The sequence below is a fragment of the Pyxicephalus adspersus genome, chromosome 7 (genome assembly GCF_032062135.1).
Source record: "Pyxicephalus adspersus chromosome 7, UCB_Pads_2.0, whole genome shotgun sequence".
NCBI classification, from domain to species: domain Eukaryota; kingdom Metazoa; phylum Chordata; class Amphibia; order Anura; family Pyxicephalidae; genus Pyxicephalus; species Pyxicephalus adspersus.
Window position 1 is genome coordinate 68,685,799 of NC_092864.1, and position 19,940 is coordinate 68,705,738.

At 37.3% G+C, this 19,940-nt stretch overlaps 1 protein-coding gene across 2 annotated transcripts in view; it reads right to left on the bottom strand.

Annotated features, from left to right (window-relative positions):
* Nucleotides 1-19,940, bottom strand: part of RHBDF1 (rhomboid 5 homolog 1) — a 78,416-nt gene that overhangs the window by 28,887 nt on the left and 29,589 nt on the right. For both annotated transcript variants that reach the window (XM_072418890.1, XM_072418888.1), the window contains exons 2-3: nucleotides 8,309-8,447; nucleotides 4,424-4,554 (exon numbers count right to left, since the gene is read on the bottom strand). In XM_072418890.1, coding sequence (XP_072274991.1) covers nucleotides 4,424-4,554; nucleotides 8,309-8,422 — 245 coding nt within the window. In that variant the 5' untranslated portion in view covers nucleotides 8,423-8,447. The remainder of the gene's footprint in view (nucleotides 1-4,423; nucleotides 4,555-8,308; nucleotides 8,448-19,940) is intronic.

Here is a 19,940-nt window from a genome sequence, read left to right on the forward strand (position 1 = left end):
GACTATATTCTACAAGTAAATTTGTTTTGCCAACCCCATCAGTGTTTAGAAAATTAACAGTAAAAGTGTGTTTTTTTGTGGCAAAGTAGCTTTTCTGTTAATTTTAAATAAATTGTACAAAACACACGTATTCAATTTGTATCCATCAGAGAGGTATGTAAACAGATGGGGTATTTGTTTACATAACTCTCTGACTGATACACCATAAAAATTGATTGCTAGCACTTCACTGGCCAAATGTATTATTATGATGTATTTTCACTAGAAATCCTGTACCATATTGTACCAAAAATACATGTATTAATTTCATGATCTGGAAACCCGTCGGGATACGAGACAGTTACTTATAATTTATCAACATTAGGGATTTTCTGTCCAGCCAAATAGGTCACATTTCCCATAACTGGGAATGACCAATCTTGCTTTGTATTTATGTGTACTATAAAAATACGTGTGTTTTGTACAATGCATTTAAAATTCACCTAATATAAGTTACTTTGCAACAAAAAAAAAAAAAATGCTTTTTCTGTAATTTTTCTAAACACGGAATCTTGGTTCCGCATTATCTGTGGGATTCTGGTCCTCTGCCAACCCTTCCCCAGGCACCAGTCTTCCATGGCTGAATGGGGGCTGCTATACATGCAGAGTGCGGTGTTAGATTGGGGGACTGGTGTCTGGTGAGCACTGTTGCTGGACCAGGGCCTTACCAGTGCTTTCTCTGATTCAAATTATTTTAACTCAATTAGTAAATGCCTACCAGGCCAAATGTCTGGGATAAGAGCTCGCTTGCCCCCAGGATTTATAGGATTAGATTATAAAAATCCTTCCTGTGCTAAAACATTAAAATGTATGTGTTATAAAAAAACAATGCATGTTTAAAAAAACACTTTATACATATTTAATACAAGTGTTCTCTAGTTTGTTCAAGGCTATCACCCAATATCACTGCCCATGTGTCCCTGGAGCTACATCATGATTGTTGCAGCTTCCAATGCCAATAAAATCTGAGCTCTGCTAATCAGCACATACTTGTCTTCTAAGTTCCACAGTAGCACTGAGGCTTACATTCCACTACAGCAGCCAACACACAAACATAAGTATATAATGACGGATTAAAAAGGTGACATCACGCACAGAGGGAAATCTTGTTTTATTTCTTCTAACCAAGTTGTAATATATTTTTTTGGTTTGAGATAATTAAACAACAGCTCAAAATTATAAGAAAAAATACACTTGTACAAAACCTCGTACTCTCCCTTATTTCCTGTGGTCGGGTTATCCACCATTAAACATAATTTTGTTGACGGTGGCTTTCAAAATGTTAGGGCAGGTTATTTCTAGGTGCGACCCTGTCTTAAAATTCTGCCTGCACTACCAGCTTTTTTTATATTATGCTCTTGCCTATTGCCTACTTCAGATCAATTATCCCACAATATCAGCAAACCCAACTTGACCTAGAAACATCATCACACCTATTTTCAACAAAGATGTTTTGCTTGTTGGGGTCCATCCAAGCATCCTAAGTTATTCTGATTGTTCAGCCCTGGTTTTTCTCACTATACCATAATGATAAATGTGGCCTAATACACATTTTCACAGACCTTACAGTGAAGAATCCCTTCCTTATCCGGAGCTTAAACTTCTTTTCCTCCAGACGTAAAGAGTGCCCTCTTGTTCTTTGTAATGATCTCAAAGTGAATATTGGGGAAGAGAGTTCTCTATATGGACCATTTATATATTTATACAGGGTGATCATATCCCCCCTTATACGTCTCTTCTCAAGGGAGAATAGATTCAGTTCAGCTAATCTCTCCTCATAGCTGAGCTCCTCCATTCCTTTTATTAGTTTAGTTGGCCTTCTCTGCACTTTCTCCAATTCCACAATGTCCTTTTTGTGAACTGGCGCCCAAATCTGGACTGCATATTCCAGATGTGGTCTGCCCAATGCTTTGTACAGGGGCAGGATTATGTCTCCATCTCTGCAGTCTATTCCTCTTTTATTACAAGTTAGTCCTACATTTCAATAGCTCTACCAAACACAGGCTAACGTACATAGATGATGAATGTCACATATCCTATATTTTAAAATCCACTAAGCTGCAGCATACAGATGGGAACTAAATAAAATGATTTCTAAAAGCATGCTTTATTGCAAAACAATAGACAGCTGCTGTCCCTTAAAACCTGAGAAATGAAGACCTATTTGGTCTTTCCTTATAATTTTCATGTACTGTCTAAAAATTATGTGCAAAGGGTAGTCCTACAGCTTTACTTTAAACTTTAAAATGTGTTTCAAAATGTGAACCAGGGTTTACAAAGTGCTGGCATCTAGCTGAAGTTTAATTGTATAACACTCATATATGATGCAATATGCAGAACATAGGTTTCTCAAATGCTAAATGATTTAAATGTCTCTTCAGAGACTGTTGCTGACACAGATGCTTTTGAATGCCAGTTGGCTGTTTTTTAATGTTATTATGAATTTTTTAGAAAGAATGCCACCCCCTCCCCAAATTTACAGGTAGACAGAACCATGGCCTAAAACTTTAATATCTAAGACATAGAGGAAACCAAGGGATAATTTAGCCTGCCGGGCTCCAGGGTAACTAAAATCTTCCACACTCTCTTTAGGTGTGTGTTTTATAAAAACAAATAATCTATGTGAATCATAGCTAGGCATGCATTTACTGTTCAAAACCACTGAAAAAACACTGCAAAACATAAAGCAAAGCAATCCAACAGAAATGAGTCAGGTTCTTTTGGCACAAATTAGGAATTATCTTGATTTACTGGGGAAAAAAAAAACTCATGCAGAACTCTACATGCATTTACTAAACTACCTGAAAAAGAAAGTAGAGATTGTTTGTCGTTTCCTAAAATGAATAGGTCTCCTGCTAGCTAGGTGCCCCTTGACCGGCATAGTACTGATTCTGTCAAATGTCACACGCTTGCTTCCATGAAAAACAGGAAAGAAACATTGATGAAAACAAAATGCTAACCATTTATTGTGTTATTAGAACTAGAATGAACAATGAAAATTATAAATACTGTACAGGTGAAAAACAAATTGTTCCAGCTCCCAAGGGGCAGCTTATAAATGGCACTGGAATAATATTTGTATGTGCATGAGGCATTTTAAAATGATGCCCAGTCTAAGCAACTTGTTGGGTGTTACTGCTGGAACTGCTGGCTGTCAGTGGTCTAGCAGAGTCAGTAAGCTTAGAAATGGCCCGTTAACACCTATGCAAGTGTGTGTAGTACAGCGTGAAGAGATGCCAGCAGCGTGTGTGGTGCCAGCATGTACACAATTTAACTTTGCAGTGTGTGTGAAAGGGCCCCTACATCTTTCATTTCAGAACACAATTAACTGCAGCACACATATAAGAACCAGCCATATAAGGAAGAAGAACATGAAGTGCAGTACTTGAAATGTAGTAAAAGTCAAGTGTAAATAGACTCTAAGGTCAATCACTAAAGGAAGACCTAAACTTAACATTTTTACTTTGGACAATTACTTATTTAATTTATATAAATTTTAATAAAATGAATAAATTATTAATTTATTTAAAGTAAAAATTGTTTTTTTACTAAAAAAAAAGGGTGCAGCACCTCTGCTTTCTGTCTTGATTGCCGGGGCAAAGCCTCCCGGGATACCTACATCATGCATCCCAACAGGCTTCTGGCTGTTCCTTCTGCACATGCCCCGATCTACAGCATGCGCAGAAGGAGACCATTCTTTAAAGGAAGAAAAAAATTGCAGATCTCACACATGTGCAGTGAGAACGGCATATTTTTTTTCCAATCTACGTCACCCCATCTCGCGCCTGCACAGTGCAAGATTGGGTGACGCAGGAAGAAGAACCCGGAAGAAGAGAGAAGAAGATGTCGGCACCCAGCGCTGTCGAAGACAGACACTGAGACGACACTGGACCCAACAAAGCAACCTCCCAACAAATCTATGGATCTGCGAGATTAAAGGTAAGTGTGTTTTTTTTTTATTTTGAGTTTAGTTCTGCTTTAAGGCACTCTGCAGCATAGTGTAGCACAATGCTTCTGCCTGCAAAGGATATGCTCCTACTTCCTCCAATATACGCAGTATTTCTAGTGAACTGGCATAAGAAGAAATACTGGAATAGGCAAAAAGCTAAAGTACATCTAAGGAACCACAAAAGCCATCTATATAAACCTATATGTAAATAACTTGTCACAAAGAATAGAAAGAGGCACAAAGAAGGATGGTTTGTGGCCTTAGATATGTTTTGCCCTGGAAAACAGGACACAAAACTGTGTTAGTTTACTACATTAAAGCACTTTGATTTATCTTTTGACAGCTAAATGCAGAAAAATAAAAATTTGGTTATAGTTTCCCATAGCATAGGCTAGCACAACATGTATAATTCAGGAATATGCAATCAGTATTTACCTTTTTATCGTCTGGGTGATTGAGGTCTGACGTTGCAGTATAGGCCGCTTCTGTTCATTGGGAGGTGAAGGAATTCTAGTGTTCTCTACTGGCATACTCACGCTTCTTAAAAAAGTTTGACGCTTGAAGTGCTGGGAATAGAGATTTCTTTATTAAAATACAAAATAAGTACACAATATTCCTTTTATTGGTATGTTTTACTTAGTAAAAGTACAGATGCATAGAACAAGCATGCATTTCAACAACTTGAGGGTGGAAGAGTTTGCATTGCTTTGATATATGAGTAGTGTCCAAATGGCATTAACATAGGAAAAATGTTCTGTATCTTTTTCTTACGATTTACCAGCTTTACTAGGTGTATATATAGTTTGTTAAATTACAGCAAAACTTGTGCTAAATGTATTCATTGGAGGAAAAGAAGTAAAGTGTTGCTGACAGTAGCATTTTGTTTAGCATTATGTACAGACAGTGACAGTTTGATGATAACTGGTTACTACAAAAAACTCATCTTTTTCTCCTGTTTATACAAGGGGCTGAGAAGTTCCTGGCTTTGCCCCCTTCTAGATGAAATAGAAAAATGAGTGTGGGGGCATATGACAGCCTAATATCTTGGTATGTAACTGTGCAAATATCAGGTCTTTGCGATTCTTAAAACTGTTTTTTCTTTTAGTGAGAAGCTGTGATGGCCGAGGCACAAGCAAGTTTCACGTCGTTGGAGTTACGGGCCGTCATGAAGTTTTTGTTTCTCAAAGGAAAGTCAGCAAAAGACATTCAAACTGAGATGTCAGAAACACTGGGGGAGAAGTGCCCTTCCTTGTAGTATGTAGTAAAAGTAGTAATAGCTGGTTTAGTTGGAAAGTCCATGTTCCATCATGAAAACGGCAAATAATGAAGCCTAATGGGGAAACGCGTCGGGTTAGAGATATATAACAACTTTATTACGTTATGTCAGTCAGGCAACTGATTATTTAGTAATGAAAGGCAAATTCCCTGGTATTTCATCTCTCAGGGGAGCCTGATTTTCTTGCATTTTATTTATGTATTGTTGGATTGTAATTCAATTTTCTCCTGCTTTTACCAGCAGATTTGTATATACACCAACTTACCTGTATGTATGCCAAAGAATACATATGGTTAATTTTTGCCAAACAAACCCTGTCTTTCTTTTTCATAAAAACTTTATTTGTGGATATCCTGTCTGACTGTGTCGCTATTGAGGACAGCAGAATGAGGCTGTGTTGTACAACACTACTAACACCATTTTTCTATAACTTCCAAAAAGACACTATTGTATTCTATTGTGAGATATTTTCTGCTACCACTGCACTGGTCATGGGTATTGTTTATGCTGACCAACAACACTGGGAGTTTTTGCAAACCTGAACTTTTGTTCTATAACTGACCAAAAACACTTTCTTTCCCCCTATCATCCCCTTGCCATTTTTTCCACCTATTGGCACTGGAGCATTTTTTGTCTTCTTGCCTTTCACTGACCGCCAACATTATTTGTTTCATTTTAAATATCTTTTGACATTTTTTCCACTCACTGATACTGTTTTTTTTTTCCACCGACACTGAAACATTTTTTCTACCACTTATAAAGTATTCACCACTACTAGTCATTTTTTTCTCCCACTGATTAGCAATGTACCTTATATATTCTTGATGTTTGCACTCGATATGCTAAGTTGTAAGTTACACAGTCCTGACTGCTGCACCCCACATGCTATACTGTACATTATATAGTCCTAACGACCACTCGTTACATGCTATGTTGTACATTACACAATCCTGATTTGTTGTTTGTTGTCCAAACCAGATGCTGATTGCTGTGTAGTATGCAACTAAGTGCATCTTTTAGGTAGGTGTAAGGTGTTAGCTTAGTAATCAAAGCTTGGTGTGGTCCCAGGTAACTCCCAAAAAAAAGCGAAATGTCTTTGTTCTTTTTTAGGTAGAAAAGGAAGAAATAAACTGGCTTTTTGGCAAATAAGAAGTGTATTCAGTGAATTATATTTGAATTATTATAAAACACAATTCATAATTAAATCATTAAGTGAATTAGATATGTGACATGGTCTTTCCCCCCTTTAATACAGTGGGGTGTAGGACCAACAGACTAGACATCAATAGCCACTGATGCCACCTTAGTACAAAATATGAACAAGTTAGAGCAGAAATATGGGTGCTGTATCATTCTCATCTGTGCATCACACTGAGGAACAACATTCAATCAATGAACCTGATTTATTAAAACTCTCCAAGATTGGAGAGGATACGCTTATATCAGTGAAGCTGGGTGATCCAGCAAACTGCGAATGCATTAGGTCCAGGATTGAAAACATTTGCTAACACATAGCAAATGCCCTTTAAGAAATCAATTCCAGGTTTGCTGGATCACCCAGCTTCACTGATGAAAATGTATCCTCTCCAGTCTTGGAGAGCTTTAATAAAAAAGGCCCAATGTTTCAGGATGTATCATTTTATTCTTAATTGTAATATGTTTTTTTTAACAAAAATGTTTTTAGATTTGTAGTGCCTACAATATTTACAGAAATTTGTGCAGATTGTAAAGAATGTCTGCCAATTTCTGAGTATCTTCACAGTCATCTAAGTCAATGTGTTGGAGAAAATCCTTTTTGACAAAAGCAGTGAAATATCTGCAGTGGGTTGTGTAGGGAATAGTGAGTTTATCTATCAAGGAGGTTAACTTAAGGGTTAAAGATCTGAATTTTGTCCAAACCACTTAAAATCACAGGTTTATTTAACAGGAGTCAGGGTTGGACGTTTTTGCTTACTATGAAGAAGAGATCAGTAATGGCAGAAACCATATTTATTCGAGTACCGTTTCCTGTAAAGTGAACTTGTGCCCATTATAACCACAAACAACTTACAGCAGCAAAACAGTGAAGGAACCTCCCCAAGCCTGCATGCATTTCTGTTTCTTTGCAAAGTGATACAAAATGTTACAAGAGCAGCAACAAGATCTATTCTAGTTTCTGTATCATTGACCCTTTTTGCTGGTTAGTAGGGCAGTGTGAAATGAAAGTCGGCAAGCCTATTATGTTGCCAACAGTTGTTTGTGGTTTGGACAACCACAGGTTTGCTTTACTTTAAATTGTTAGGCATTAGCCTGAAGTTGGGATTGATGGTATTTTTGGTATCATTCCCATTCAACCAAGAGCCTCTTGTAAAGTTAAAACTGAAATTATTTAAACCTCTAACTAATATGCTGTGGTTCTGGGTAAAATAAATGTGGTCACTCCTTCCAGGCAAGTTCTGTTCAGCCTTTTCTTGTGTATAAATTGTTGCTTTGAAAATTGTATCCAAAATCTGAATGAAAAGCCTTAACTCATGCCATTGTAGACCAAGCCAGAAACAGCTTCTTCTTAAAAATATAAAGTCTGATCTCCACATAAGACAGATGGCCAGATTCATGTGGGTAACATCAGAAATGGTCAATAGACAGTCAAACATGATAGATGGATAAAGTCAATGAAGAGTTACATCTTTTTTTCTAGTTAAATGGTAACCAAAGCAGTAGTTATATTTGGAAAGTACTTTTAGGACAATCTTCGCTTTCTGTAATCTGCATTTTTCCCCAAAAAAGGAAAAATAGACAAAAGTGATCAATTGCATGTTAAAATGACAAATTAGAGGGGGTCCAAAACAGAGGTGTGTGTGGGGACTCTATCTCTACCAATCCCACTGGTCCCAATTCATTTGGGATATCTCCCCGACCTCTGAGATAGGGTAGGATGAGCCAAAGTTAATCAGGACAAGTAAAGGTGTACACAGATTCTGTTTTAATTAAAGTAGGAAGATTGTTTGTATGACACAATGCATTTAAACCTTGGGATCAGTGATATAAATAAGGTGATATAATACCTGTACAAAAGTTGGCTCCTCACTTGTAACAGGAGCAGATGGTATTTCCAGTTTTAGCCATGGTGGCTTCTTTCTCTGTAGGCTGCTTGTGCTATCTCGGCGAATTTCTGTCATCTTTGCCTTCTTTATCTGCTTTTACCTGTTAACAGAAAACAAAGTTCTAACATTAGATAAGTCATGTGACACAGTCTGAAGCAGTAGTTCTGGGCAGAGGGCTTTAAGTCCGACTCTCTCCTCTACAATCTATTCTGAATGCTGCAGCCAGACTCATCCATCCTTCCTACCACTTCTCCATTGCCTCTCTTTGTAGTTCTCTTTAATGGCTTCCGTTTCAAATTCAACCTCCCATTTTGTGCTTTCTGCACAAATCTTGTCCCACTTACCTTTCTGACCTGGTAGAAAATTACCCCCCTAACCGCTCTCTTCACTCCTCCAATGACCTACTAATGACTTCCTCACTCACAACCTCATCACATGCACGGCTCCAAGACTTTTCTAGAGCTGCCCCGACTCTCTGGAATGGTCTTCCTCATCCTATTCCTAACTTGCTCGGCTACTTTCTGATAATTTAAAAGAGCACTCAATACCCAATTTTTCAAACTTGCCTACCCATTTTATTCTGTCTCCTAAAATCCTCACTACTTCCCACCACTATTTATTCCCCCCTCTTATTGTATAATACTTCATCCACATCCTAGATTGTAAGCTCTTCTAGACAGGGTCCTCTCCTTCTTCCTGTGTCACTGTCTGTATCTGTCTGTCATTTGCAACCCCTATTTAATGTAATAATATTATCCATGAAAGATCCTTTCCAATGACAATTATTGCATGTTTGTACCCAGCATTAGATTTAGTCATCTCCTGCACCAGCAGTACCCAGATGGTAAATGACAGCCAGGAATTGCTATGGATTGCATAGCAGGATGCTCCTATGTAAACTGATCTTGCAGAAAGTCTTCAAAAAGCAAAGTAAATATGAAGCAAATAAAATGTAAGATTTTTTTTATACTTTGTTAATGGGACCATATATAGAATACAATGTTTCACTTTTATCAACAGTCCCACTTCCTAATCTTTGTTACATCTTTTTGGATTGCATACAAAATAAAACCATTTACAGACAAAATTAGCAAAAAGTTATGTGTAGTAATGCAAAGAAACCAATCAGAAATACATATGTATTGATTTCTCAGCTGTAAATCAGTGATTCTATAGTCTGTAGACCAAAGGAGCAATAAATATGGTGTAGTAACAGTGTAGGTGAGTAAACATAAAAAGTTTTAGGTTAACCTTCAAGGGTTTGCCAAACCCAAATCATAACAAATAAGAATCACAGTAAGGCAAGGAGAGTTTTTTTTAAGGCTATCAATGTTGTATTCTTGATTGGTTCTCAAAATACAATAAAGAAATCACAAAGAATATAGATATGTTTCAAAGTTCTCAAATATCTTGACATCAGTCTGGCACTAGACAATTTGCAACTAATAAACGTGAAGATTAAAGGTGCAAACTTTTGCCCTATGGGTCCAGCATCAGCAGATTACTGGTGACAAATCGCATACGTGTGACAATCATACCGACGCGTTTCGCCTCATGTAGGCTTCCTCAGGGGTAGTCGCACATTAGCGGGACAATATTGCATGCTGAAATTTATATGGACCTTGACAAAAACAATATATCACAATGCAAGGGAATAGATGAATTATAAAAGTATCCAAAAAGTATATGAATATGTGCCCATATAGATGGGTATACAAGGTAATGTACAACAATGTTCTTAACAGTGTCTCATTCATATGGATTGTGCAAGTTATTGTGGACATTATAATACAGATATAGATTGTTCAAGGAGTACAAGTATATACATGTCCAAAAGAAAGTCGGTAGACCACTTTAAATCAAGTTACACAGGGTGGGTCATCTATGCCCATCCACGCCAGACCTTTTCCTGTGACTTGATAAAATATTATAATGTTGCAGTCTCACTAGTGAAGGAGAGGGGACTTAGAAAATGCCTATTTCCAACTGCAGCAGAAACTGATATTTTTGCATTCTATAATTCATATTCCACTTCTATGCTTTAAATGCATTATGTTTTAATATGAAGTGTATTAATAATTGAAACTGCATGGATTTAGAACACACTACATTAAAACGGTTTCACTGAAGCTAACAAGGGTTCATGTCAGGGCTTGGCAGGACTGGACTTATTTTTACCAAGCACAAAATGGCATGGAAATCCCTTACTGAATGGTTTAATTGTGATTAAATAGCTTTAGAGGAAATACCCATCAAACAATGGAGACCCTTGAGTTGCTTTCTTGCCATATGCAATGTTCCTTAGTTGGGGACACAAATAAAATGCATGTTTGTGCAGAAAGCAAATGTGCAAATAGGAGAACACAGATGGAAAGAGAAATACTGAGCATTTCCTTCTGGGCATCTTGACAACTAAATAATTATACTCTACATTAATAAGAAACACTGTATCATCTGCTATGCATTCATATAACGTCTCAGTTCATCAGGTTTTAATATTGAGATGAACACTTAAACCAGTCACAACCATGAACATAACAAACTTCAAATATGGTTTAAAAACTAAAAAAAGTTAAACCAATCAGTACATTGCTGGCAGCTGACTTTGCATGAAAACCTTGACTTTTCCTGTAAAAGTCAGATTTGGCTCTACCCACTCTCATTGGCTCCTGTAAGTACTTTAACTCCTTTTAGTCTAAGTTTGCAAAGTAGCATTCCTCTCAGAATGCTGACACTGCTACATTTGGTGTGGGGTGGTAGTCATCAACAACCCCTGCTCATAAAAAGTAATTGCAGAACGAAGTCTCCCAAGGCAGGAGAACTGCTGGATGAACAATCTAGAAAAATGCAGCTGTCTCTGGATCTATCGATTGTTTTAACGTGTGTTTTTAATTGAATGTAATATCTACTGTGTTTTTTAAGCATACATTTAACTTGTACTGCACTCACCTTTACACCTAAAGTATACCTAAACTCAACATCTTTATTTTACATAGAAGGGTAGACAACACTCTTCATTGCAACAATGATCAAGACTGAATGGGGCGCAGAGTCTCCTGGGATACCTATGTCATGCGTCTTGAGAGGCTCTGGCTGTTCCTTCTGCACATGCCCTAATCTCAGGCATGCACAGAAGGGGCATTTGTTCCAACGAGGGGAAAGAGATACCAATTGCATGCACACTGAGATCAGCTCATTTTTTTCCTCTTCACAGCGGCTACGTCACCCGATCCCACACCTGCGCAGTGCGAGATCGGGTGATGAAGAAAGAGGACAGAAGGGAAGACTAAAGATGGCGTCGCCCATCGCTTCCTCCATGCCAGGACAAAGGGGAATTCCAGGATGATGCAGGACCAGATTGTGAGAAGGACCAGAGCCATTGAGGGATCTACGGGATTAAAGGTAAGTGTAATTTTTTTAGTTAAGTTCCGCTTTAACACTTAAACTTGACCTAACCCTTATTCTTATCCCAGCTTGTTATAGTAACCTTGACCCATCCACAGCTTAAATGACCTTATTAGTGTTAGTGATAACCATATGATTTCCTGTTCTTTTACATTTACCAATTATTCTGGATGACAGTACTAGCACGAAATCAGAGTTTGACACATGAAATAGTTCTCTTTGTTTATTGCAAATCCTGCAAATCATAAGCAATATCTTTGTATTTATTTTGTGCGCTCTTCACTGTTTCCTGTAATTCTGTGCATTTCTTGGCTCCAGGCCCACAATCCAACTGAGTTATATAGTTATGGACTACCAAGAAGCCTCTGTTTCAATTTAATATACTACTGCTCTGCTTTGCAGGGGTGTCCTGTACGACTACTGTTGGCCCATCAACAATCTGCTTTCCCATCTAGAGCTAGTATGTGTTTTACTCCTCTTAAAGCTACCTAACAATAGTTATTTAGGAACAGGCTGGGGTTTAAAATGCAAAACTGTTGCATTTTGATCTTCACAATCAAGCAAAACAAAGATTCCTAAAATGTCCTTTATTTATTAATAAGAATATAATGTGCCATGCCAATGGCAACACGTAAAAACATAATGCATGTAATCCACTAAAGTGCACTTTCAGGTAATATTGACTGTATACATCATATAATGATTTCCTAAAGACTAAGTAAAGTGTACCCGAACTCAGAAATTTCACTTCACATAAAAGGGAAGACAACCCTTTAATTTAAAGTAAAAATTCTGACTGTTGATCCAGGGAACATCCGATTGCCTCATGGGATCAGGAAGGATTTTTTTCCCCTGTTGGAGCAAATTGTACCCGGGGTTTTTTTTACCTTCCTCTGGACCAACTATGTTCATAGGGTTTTATATCTGGGATATGTTTATTTCCCTAGTGGTTGAACTTGATGGACTTATGTCTTTTATCAACCTAACCTACTATGTACCTGTGTAAAGTAATGCTGACAGAAATCTAATTCCCTCAGCATGAATATACATGGAGAGGCTATAGACTGGCTAGCTTGCAGCCGCTCTGCCCTTTAATCCCTGTTCACACGGCCCGCTGCATTTTCATTAAAAAAAACAAAGAACCCATACAATTACTAGAAGGACATAAAAGCTCAGATACAGAGATCTATAAAAATATAAGTAACTAGGGGAATAGTATTAGGTGTGAGGTGGTTAAAATTTAAGTATTAAAATGACATCTCTGGACCACTAACTCGTTTACTATTAGCTATTAATAAAATACACTTCCCAGTTCCCTGTTTTGTAGTAGAATACAATAACATAAAACTCAGAATGTAAGGAGCAGAGATCAAAGCTGGAGGAAGAGGTTGTTTCCCTTTTGAATTGTTCTTTTTAAGAAACGAATGTAGCAGGTTTCAACCTGCACAGACTCCAATAAAATGTGGAGGCGATGGGTTTTCTTCATATACAAATTATTCACTTCTGATGGGTGAGGCTAATCCTCACATAATGTACGTCTTCACAAAGGCCCAACAATTAAATGGAAAGTCATTGTTTTCTAAAGTTTGAAAGACTAGAAATCCAAGATATAAACTAAGAACTACTTATACAATATATTAATACGTATGTGAAAATATCAAAACAATGACATATCTGATGTGTTGTTTACAACTATTATGTACTAAATTGCAGACAATGAAGTAACTGTTCTATGGTACATGACTTTTAAAATACAGATAACAGGGAAAAAAGGATTTTATTTTTTCCATGTGTTTCTTTTAGAAAAGAATTTCATTTCCTACGCTTTTATATTTCTCTAATTCCCAGAGGAGGAGAAAAGGAGAAAGATCCAGCACCACTCCTTTCCCAAACTTAGAATTAAAACGTACATTTTAAAATAAAACTGATAAACTGCTACATTGCCTTTTATTACAAATGCGGTATCAATAGAGGTTCAAACTTGTCAGAGTCTAAAAATACCATCAAAGCCAAAAAATGGATAACACTACTTTTTCCGTTAACACTGTCTCAAATATTAAAAAATTAACTTTGTAAAAAAAAAAAAAAAAAAAACAGTTCAAAACCAAACGATATGCTCTTTGAAAACCAAAACATCAAGCTCTCCCATTTTGTTCACCAGGAATGCAAACTTTTTTGGATAAGCAGTGTATTATAGTATAAGTATTATAATTTGTCATTGCCTTAACTGGAGACATTTTGCTCCGTTCAGCGAGAAATTAGGGAAATTCTATCCAAGGAAATATGAAAATAGAAGCATCAAATAAGCAGATTTTTCTTTTCTTCAATAAACCAAGTTTTGGCTAGAACTGTGCTGTAAGCATCTTATCTTATGTGTAATACATCCAGAGGAAATCCAAGCAACTATGAGTTACACTTAGAAGCAGTTTGTGCTTCCTTGGCATTTGAGACTATTTGTGTAGGTTGCTTTATCTCTGGTCTTTTTCCTGCATATCTATCCCATAACACATTTTATCCAACATTTCATTTCTTATTTGGTAAAATACTTTAAAACAAAGACATTATTTCTTACACTTCACCCAAAAACATCATTTGTCATTTGTCATCAGATCCAAGTACTGCACCAGGAATACCGATATAAACTCCTGTTCCAATAGTAGAGAATGCCTATTTTAGTTAGCCCTGGGATTACAAGCCATATCTTCAAAAACTGCCTCATAATAAAATAAGTTTTATACCAAATAACAATATTTCAAGAAGCTTTGTATGTACACTGGGTAATTGAGGTGGACAATCCTTGGAATATATATTAATATTGTTCATGGTTTGGGTGCAGCTATTAGTTGGTACTGTTTTTTTTATTTTTTTTTATTCTGCAGATGTATAGTATATATCTTCTTGTTGGCTGCTTTTAACTTTAAGAAAATAATTCGGACTTGAATGCTGTGTTTATGTCTTATATGATAATTAATGTCTATAAAGATCCACCTATAAAGAATGTATATAGAGAAGTTTTATAAATATTTCAATGGTAATATGTAAACATTTCAAATGCTTCTCTCAAATTAATTTTGTTAAAAAAGCGATTGTATACTAAAGGAGATATTATTCAAACATATCATTGTCAACCTGTGCAGCGTCTAAATAATTGGCTACTTAATTTAAACCCAATATAAAAGAAATAAATAAATCCAATCTTTTTTATACTCAGTGTCGGTGTACCTTCTCTATGAATTATTCCTATTCTACCCTCCATAAATTATGGTCTTTTTAAATCAGTTATATTACCTGCATAGAAGACTTAACTTTGATTGAGAATCAAAATGGTACATTGGGGTTGACTTAAACATTTAGAGCTGTACGCTTAGCAAAGTGAATTAACACTCTGCAGGGGAAAATCACTTAGCTTAGTCAAGTGAAAATGCAAGTAAAAGTCAATAAAGCGGACCTAAACTTAAAATTTTTACTTTACTTAAATGGGTGGACAACCCTTCTATTTGAAGTAAAAATTTTATCCTATTTTCTTTTAAGTGCAAGACGGGTGCAGCACCTCACCAAAGCGATCAAGACAGAATGGGGCGCAATGTCTCCTTGGATATCTATGTCACACATCCCAGGAGGCTCTTGGCTGCTCCTTCTGAGCATGCCCAGAAGGAGCCCTTTCATTAACCTCTCCAGCGGTAATCCGAGTCACAAAAAAGTAAAAAGTAAAAAAGAAACACTGGTCCCATCGGGATTCCCCTGCATCCTCCAGTGTCCTACCAACCTCTGGCCGCATCCTCTTCCTCCGTCTGTCCCCCGGCGAGGGTGCTTATGTTCCCTGGGAGTTCCTGGTGATGTTGGTGCGTACAGCGGTCACTAGGGCAGCAGCGTGAATTTCAAATTATTTTGTATTGCATTCAGTACAAAATAACTGTATTGAATGCAATATGGATTTATATGTCTAAAAGCGGCACATTGTCTTTCATGAAAATTAATTTTACAGTATAATATAAAAGTATAATAAAGTTTGAAACAAAATAATACCTTTTTTTTTAAATGTATTTATTTATAATTTTGACATGATTTTGTGTTTTAAACTTTATTATACTCAAACTAAAAAAAAAAATGTAAAACAATTTCCATGAAAGACAATGTACAGCTTTTAGGTATATAAATCCAGACAGAAATGAACCGCCCAGGAGGTTAATGGAACAAAAAATCTTTTTTCTCCATCTACCTCACCCGATCTCATGTCTGTGGTGTGCGAGATAGGGCGACACAGGAAGAAGAACCCCGAAGAAGAGAAAAGAAGATGTTGGCGCTTCCACTGCGGTAGGCCAAAGACGGATAACGGTACGACGGGGGACCCAAACATAGAAACCTCCCGACGGATAGGCAAAAAATTTGAATTTGGCCATGAATACAGATTGAACTCATGATACATTACAATATGCAAAAGAGTAATTTAAAAGAAAGTTCTCATACTGATAAAACAACCCATAATACAAAATGAATATAGCTATAGCTCATAGTACATACAAGAATAGTATGCTGTAAATATAGTATTAAACAAAAGAATGGGAATAGTAAACCTAGAGTATATGACACTCAAGCTTATCATTTTAACACCCTCCGTATGGTGTGGAGTCTGAAGCATGTCATGAAGTTCCCAAGAACCCTTTGTTCATACAAACAAATGTAGGTCATACAACCAGGCTTACTTTAACTTTTATATTTTCTTTTAAATAAATTCATTTTAATTACCCAATTTTGATAGCAATCTGTTGACTTGGAGTCCAGATCACTAAAGATTTTTGCAAATCAGTCTCTGTGCTATACATAAGCTCTGTTTGAGTGATTGTGTTCCTCCTGTGGCCCAGATTGCCTCCTGGGACCTTATATGCCTCCTGAGAGCCCCGTGACCTTGCATGTTCCTGTGGCCCCCTGAGCTTCTATGTTCCCATTTATCATTCTGCTTCTTCACCATTTACAGACTCCAGTTACTTTTTTGCTGCCTTTGCTTTGTTCTTGACTTTTAGACTACTCAGTTCCTTTTTTTGTGTCTGTCTGTTCCAGAACGTTTGAGGGCCACAACCTTGTAGTTGATGGCAGTAACGAAACTGAAAGCACCTAGGAGTACTTATGGATTTACAGCTTTCAGATCATGGCACATGTGGTCAGCAAGAAAAGAGATTGGGGGTTCTCTGATCCCTCCCAGTAGTGGGGAGCACTTACCTCTATTGCCACCGATACAGCAATGAAGATAAATCACTGCCAGAATTATTTGCAGAAAATTACACTTCTGGGACACTCCAGTGTTTCCCTCTGGAATAAGTGGTTTCACCTGCTGACCCCATACATCACTACAGGACATTGTAGTAATAAAGATGTCAGCAGGGGAAACCATGGAGTGTCAACCTGATTTCCTTTTTGTAGTTTTCATACTCTCTGTTAACTCTAAAAATGAATAAGTATTTAAATGCCCCATTGCTTTCATTGTACTTGTAGTTGTTTCTGCTGTAAGCCTTATTAATCACGCGACTAATAGTGTGTAATATGTTTATACAAAATCAATTTAAAACACTCCTTTTTATGTCTGTTTTTGACAGTATTACCTAACAATCCTAATTTTTGGAAAACAATCTCAGAAAGTGTCCTAAAATTAAATGTTTTGTCATCACGGCACCACCATTTTCTTTTTTTCATCCTCTTAGTTGGTTGTTCCGGGATGACGTAAATCATTTCATTAATTCCTAGGATTGCCGGGCTTCCCTGATAATTACCGCTGATCTGCACATCTCACAAAATTTGACAATTGGGGCAGTACAGAACAAGAATGGTTACTGCAGAAGGGGCATAGCATGTCTTTCTGCAATAATCACCTGCCTGACCATATATTTTTTAAAGTGACATTAGCCACACTTTAAGTATAAACTTGCCATTTACAATTTCGAGTAAATGAAGTCACTAATACCCATAATCATTTTCTGTATTTGGTCATCTGACCATGTTAAAAAATCTCTACATTGCTTCAGATAACTAGATTTAACCGAGTATCACCTGTAGAAATGAGCCTTCTTTACATTGCCCACCCATAAAAGTACATTGTATTAGGTTTATACATTTTGCTTTTCAGGGTAACTGCTGACTGCCCCAGCCTGTCCTTCCCCTTCTATTTATTTAATTCTCTGAGATCTTCTCTTTATTATTGGAGATTTAGCAGCACATAAACCACACATAACTCCATTCATACTGTCATAGTGTTCACACTCCTAAGGTCATCTTCCAAATACATATTTTGATCATTTTCACATAGACATTAACATTGTCTCAAATATTAAAACCATAACTATGTAAAAATAAAGCAACAGTTTAAATTCAAATGATATGCTCATTGTATACCAAAACATCAACCTCCCACTCCCACTGTTAATCAGACGTTTGAATTCAGATTTACTATATCAAAAACGTAGAACTGTATTCATCAATGTTTATTTTTGAGGACCTCCTTGTCCCCAGCCATAACCCATCCCTCGTCTAATGCATTGAACCCTCTAGTAATTTCCAAATTTTTACCTTTTGGTCCCAACACAGACCAGCACATAGGTCATACCCAGTCCCTACCCCAATTTTCTCTTGAACCCATCCCATACAAACCCCCACCATAAAGGAACTATTAGTAAACTACTCAGTTGAGGCATGCCTTACAGCAAATTATTCTTTCAGTCTTCTTAATCACGGACTCCTCTATTATCACATTTCATTCTGCCCTGGTTTATAGTCCTCATACCTCTAAGGAAAGCTGATCTCCCAATTGATAGGGGGAGTAGTAAGTTTTACGGCTGTGACTACTAGTTATACTCTTTTATATTTTTCTTAACTTCGCATGTTAGTTTTGTTGTTGGCCTTCTTGTGCTCCACCCACCAAATTTACCCCAATTACTGTCTGCTCCATAACCAAAGGATGGTTGTTAGTGACGCTCAATTTTCTTATTCACATACAGGTGGGAGCTCCATTGACAAAACAGTCATGCTAACAATAAAAATGTCATTTAATAATTTCTCAATAATAAAATTATAGAACAAAAATGGAAACTAAAGACAAATGCCTGGCTTGTGTCTAAAAAATAAAACAAAATAAAAATTGTTGTCAGAGACACTTTTTTTTTTCTCCGAAAACCATATGGAACACTTATTTTACTTACAGTGCACTCTTTACATTCTGTATTCTACTTGGGCTTCTCTCAAAGGCCCTGATTCATTAAAGCTCTCCAAGGCTGGGGATAATACACTTTCACCAGTGAAGCTGGGTGATCCGGCAAACCTGGGATGGATTCAAAGCATTTGCTAGCAAATAGCAAATGACATTGAAGAAATCCATTCCAGATTTGCTGGATCACCCAGCTTCACTGGTGAAAGTGTATTATCCCCAGCCTTGGAGAGCTTTAATGAATCAGGGCCAAACTGTGATAGTTTGGTTCAAATTGTTCCAATTTCAAAGGGCCTCAGGGCCACTTTTGTATCTACAAGTAGTTGACGGTTGCACCTAAAATCTACCATTTCCAGCATATCAATCTGCCCAATTTGCTGCATAGTTACCAATCATTAAAAATATGAGGCGCACCTTCACATAAAAAAAAGAGATTGTAGAACACCGCCAGCTGACCCACTAGAGACAAGGCAAGTAAAGTGAGAATAAAATAAGCCCCATCATTGTTGTTAGGTTGGGTACACATTCTCAATAATTGTCGTTGAAAAGGATCGTGAAAGATCCTGCAGGATGCGTGAATGTACATACAGCGTCGCTCTGCAGAGAGGGGAGGGGGGGAACAACGGAGTGGCACCCCACTGCGTTCTCTCCCATTCACTTCCATTACATTCGTTTGTCATGGGGCGCCAGGGCGGATGACGAGCGATGTACACACGCCAGATTCTCACCAGATCACCCCCCCCCCCAATATTTGGTAATACTGACCACAGTTATATTAACCAGGACAGGTGTATGTAGTAATAATCCCCTTCACAGCTCATTTGTAATGGTAACTCCCCAGCATTGGTGGCTAATTGGAGACGGTAAATATACCCCTTCCCCAGCCAAGTAAAAATAAACCTGGTTGGCTGGGAAAATAACCCCAAAATTGGTGATTAGTGGCTGACCAGATCAATAAATGCCCCAAAACCATTGGGGCATTGGTAAGTAGTGACT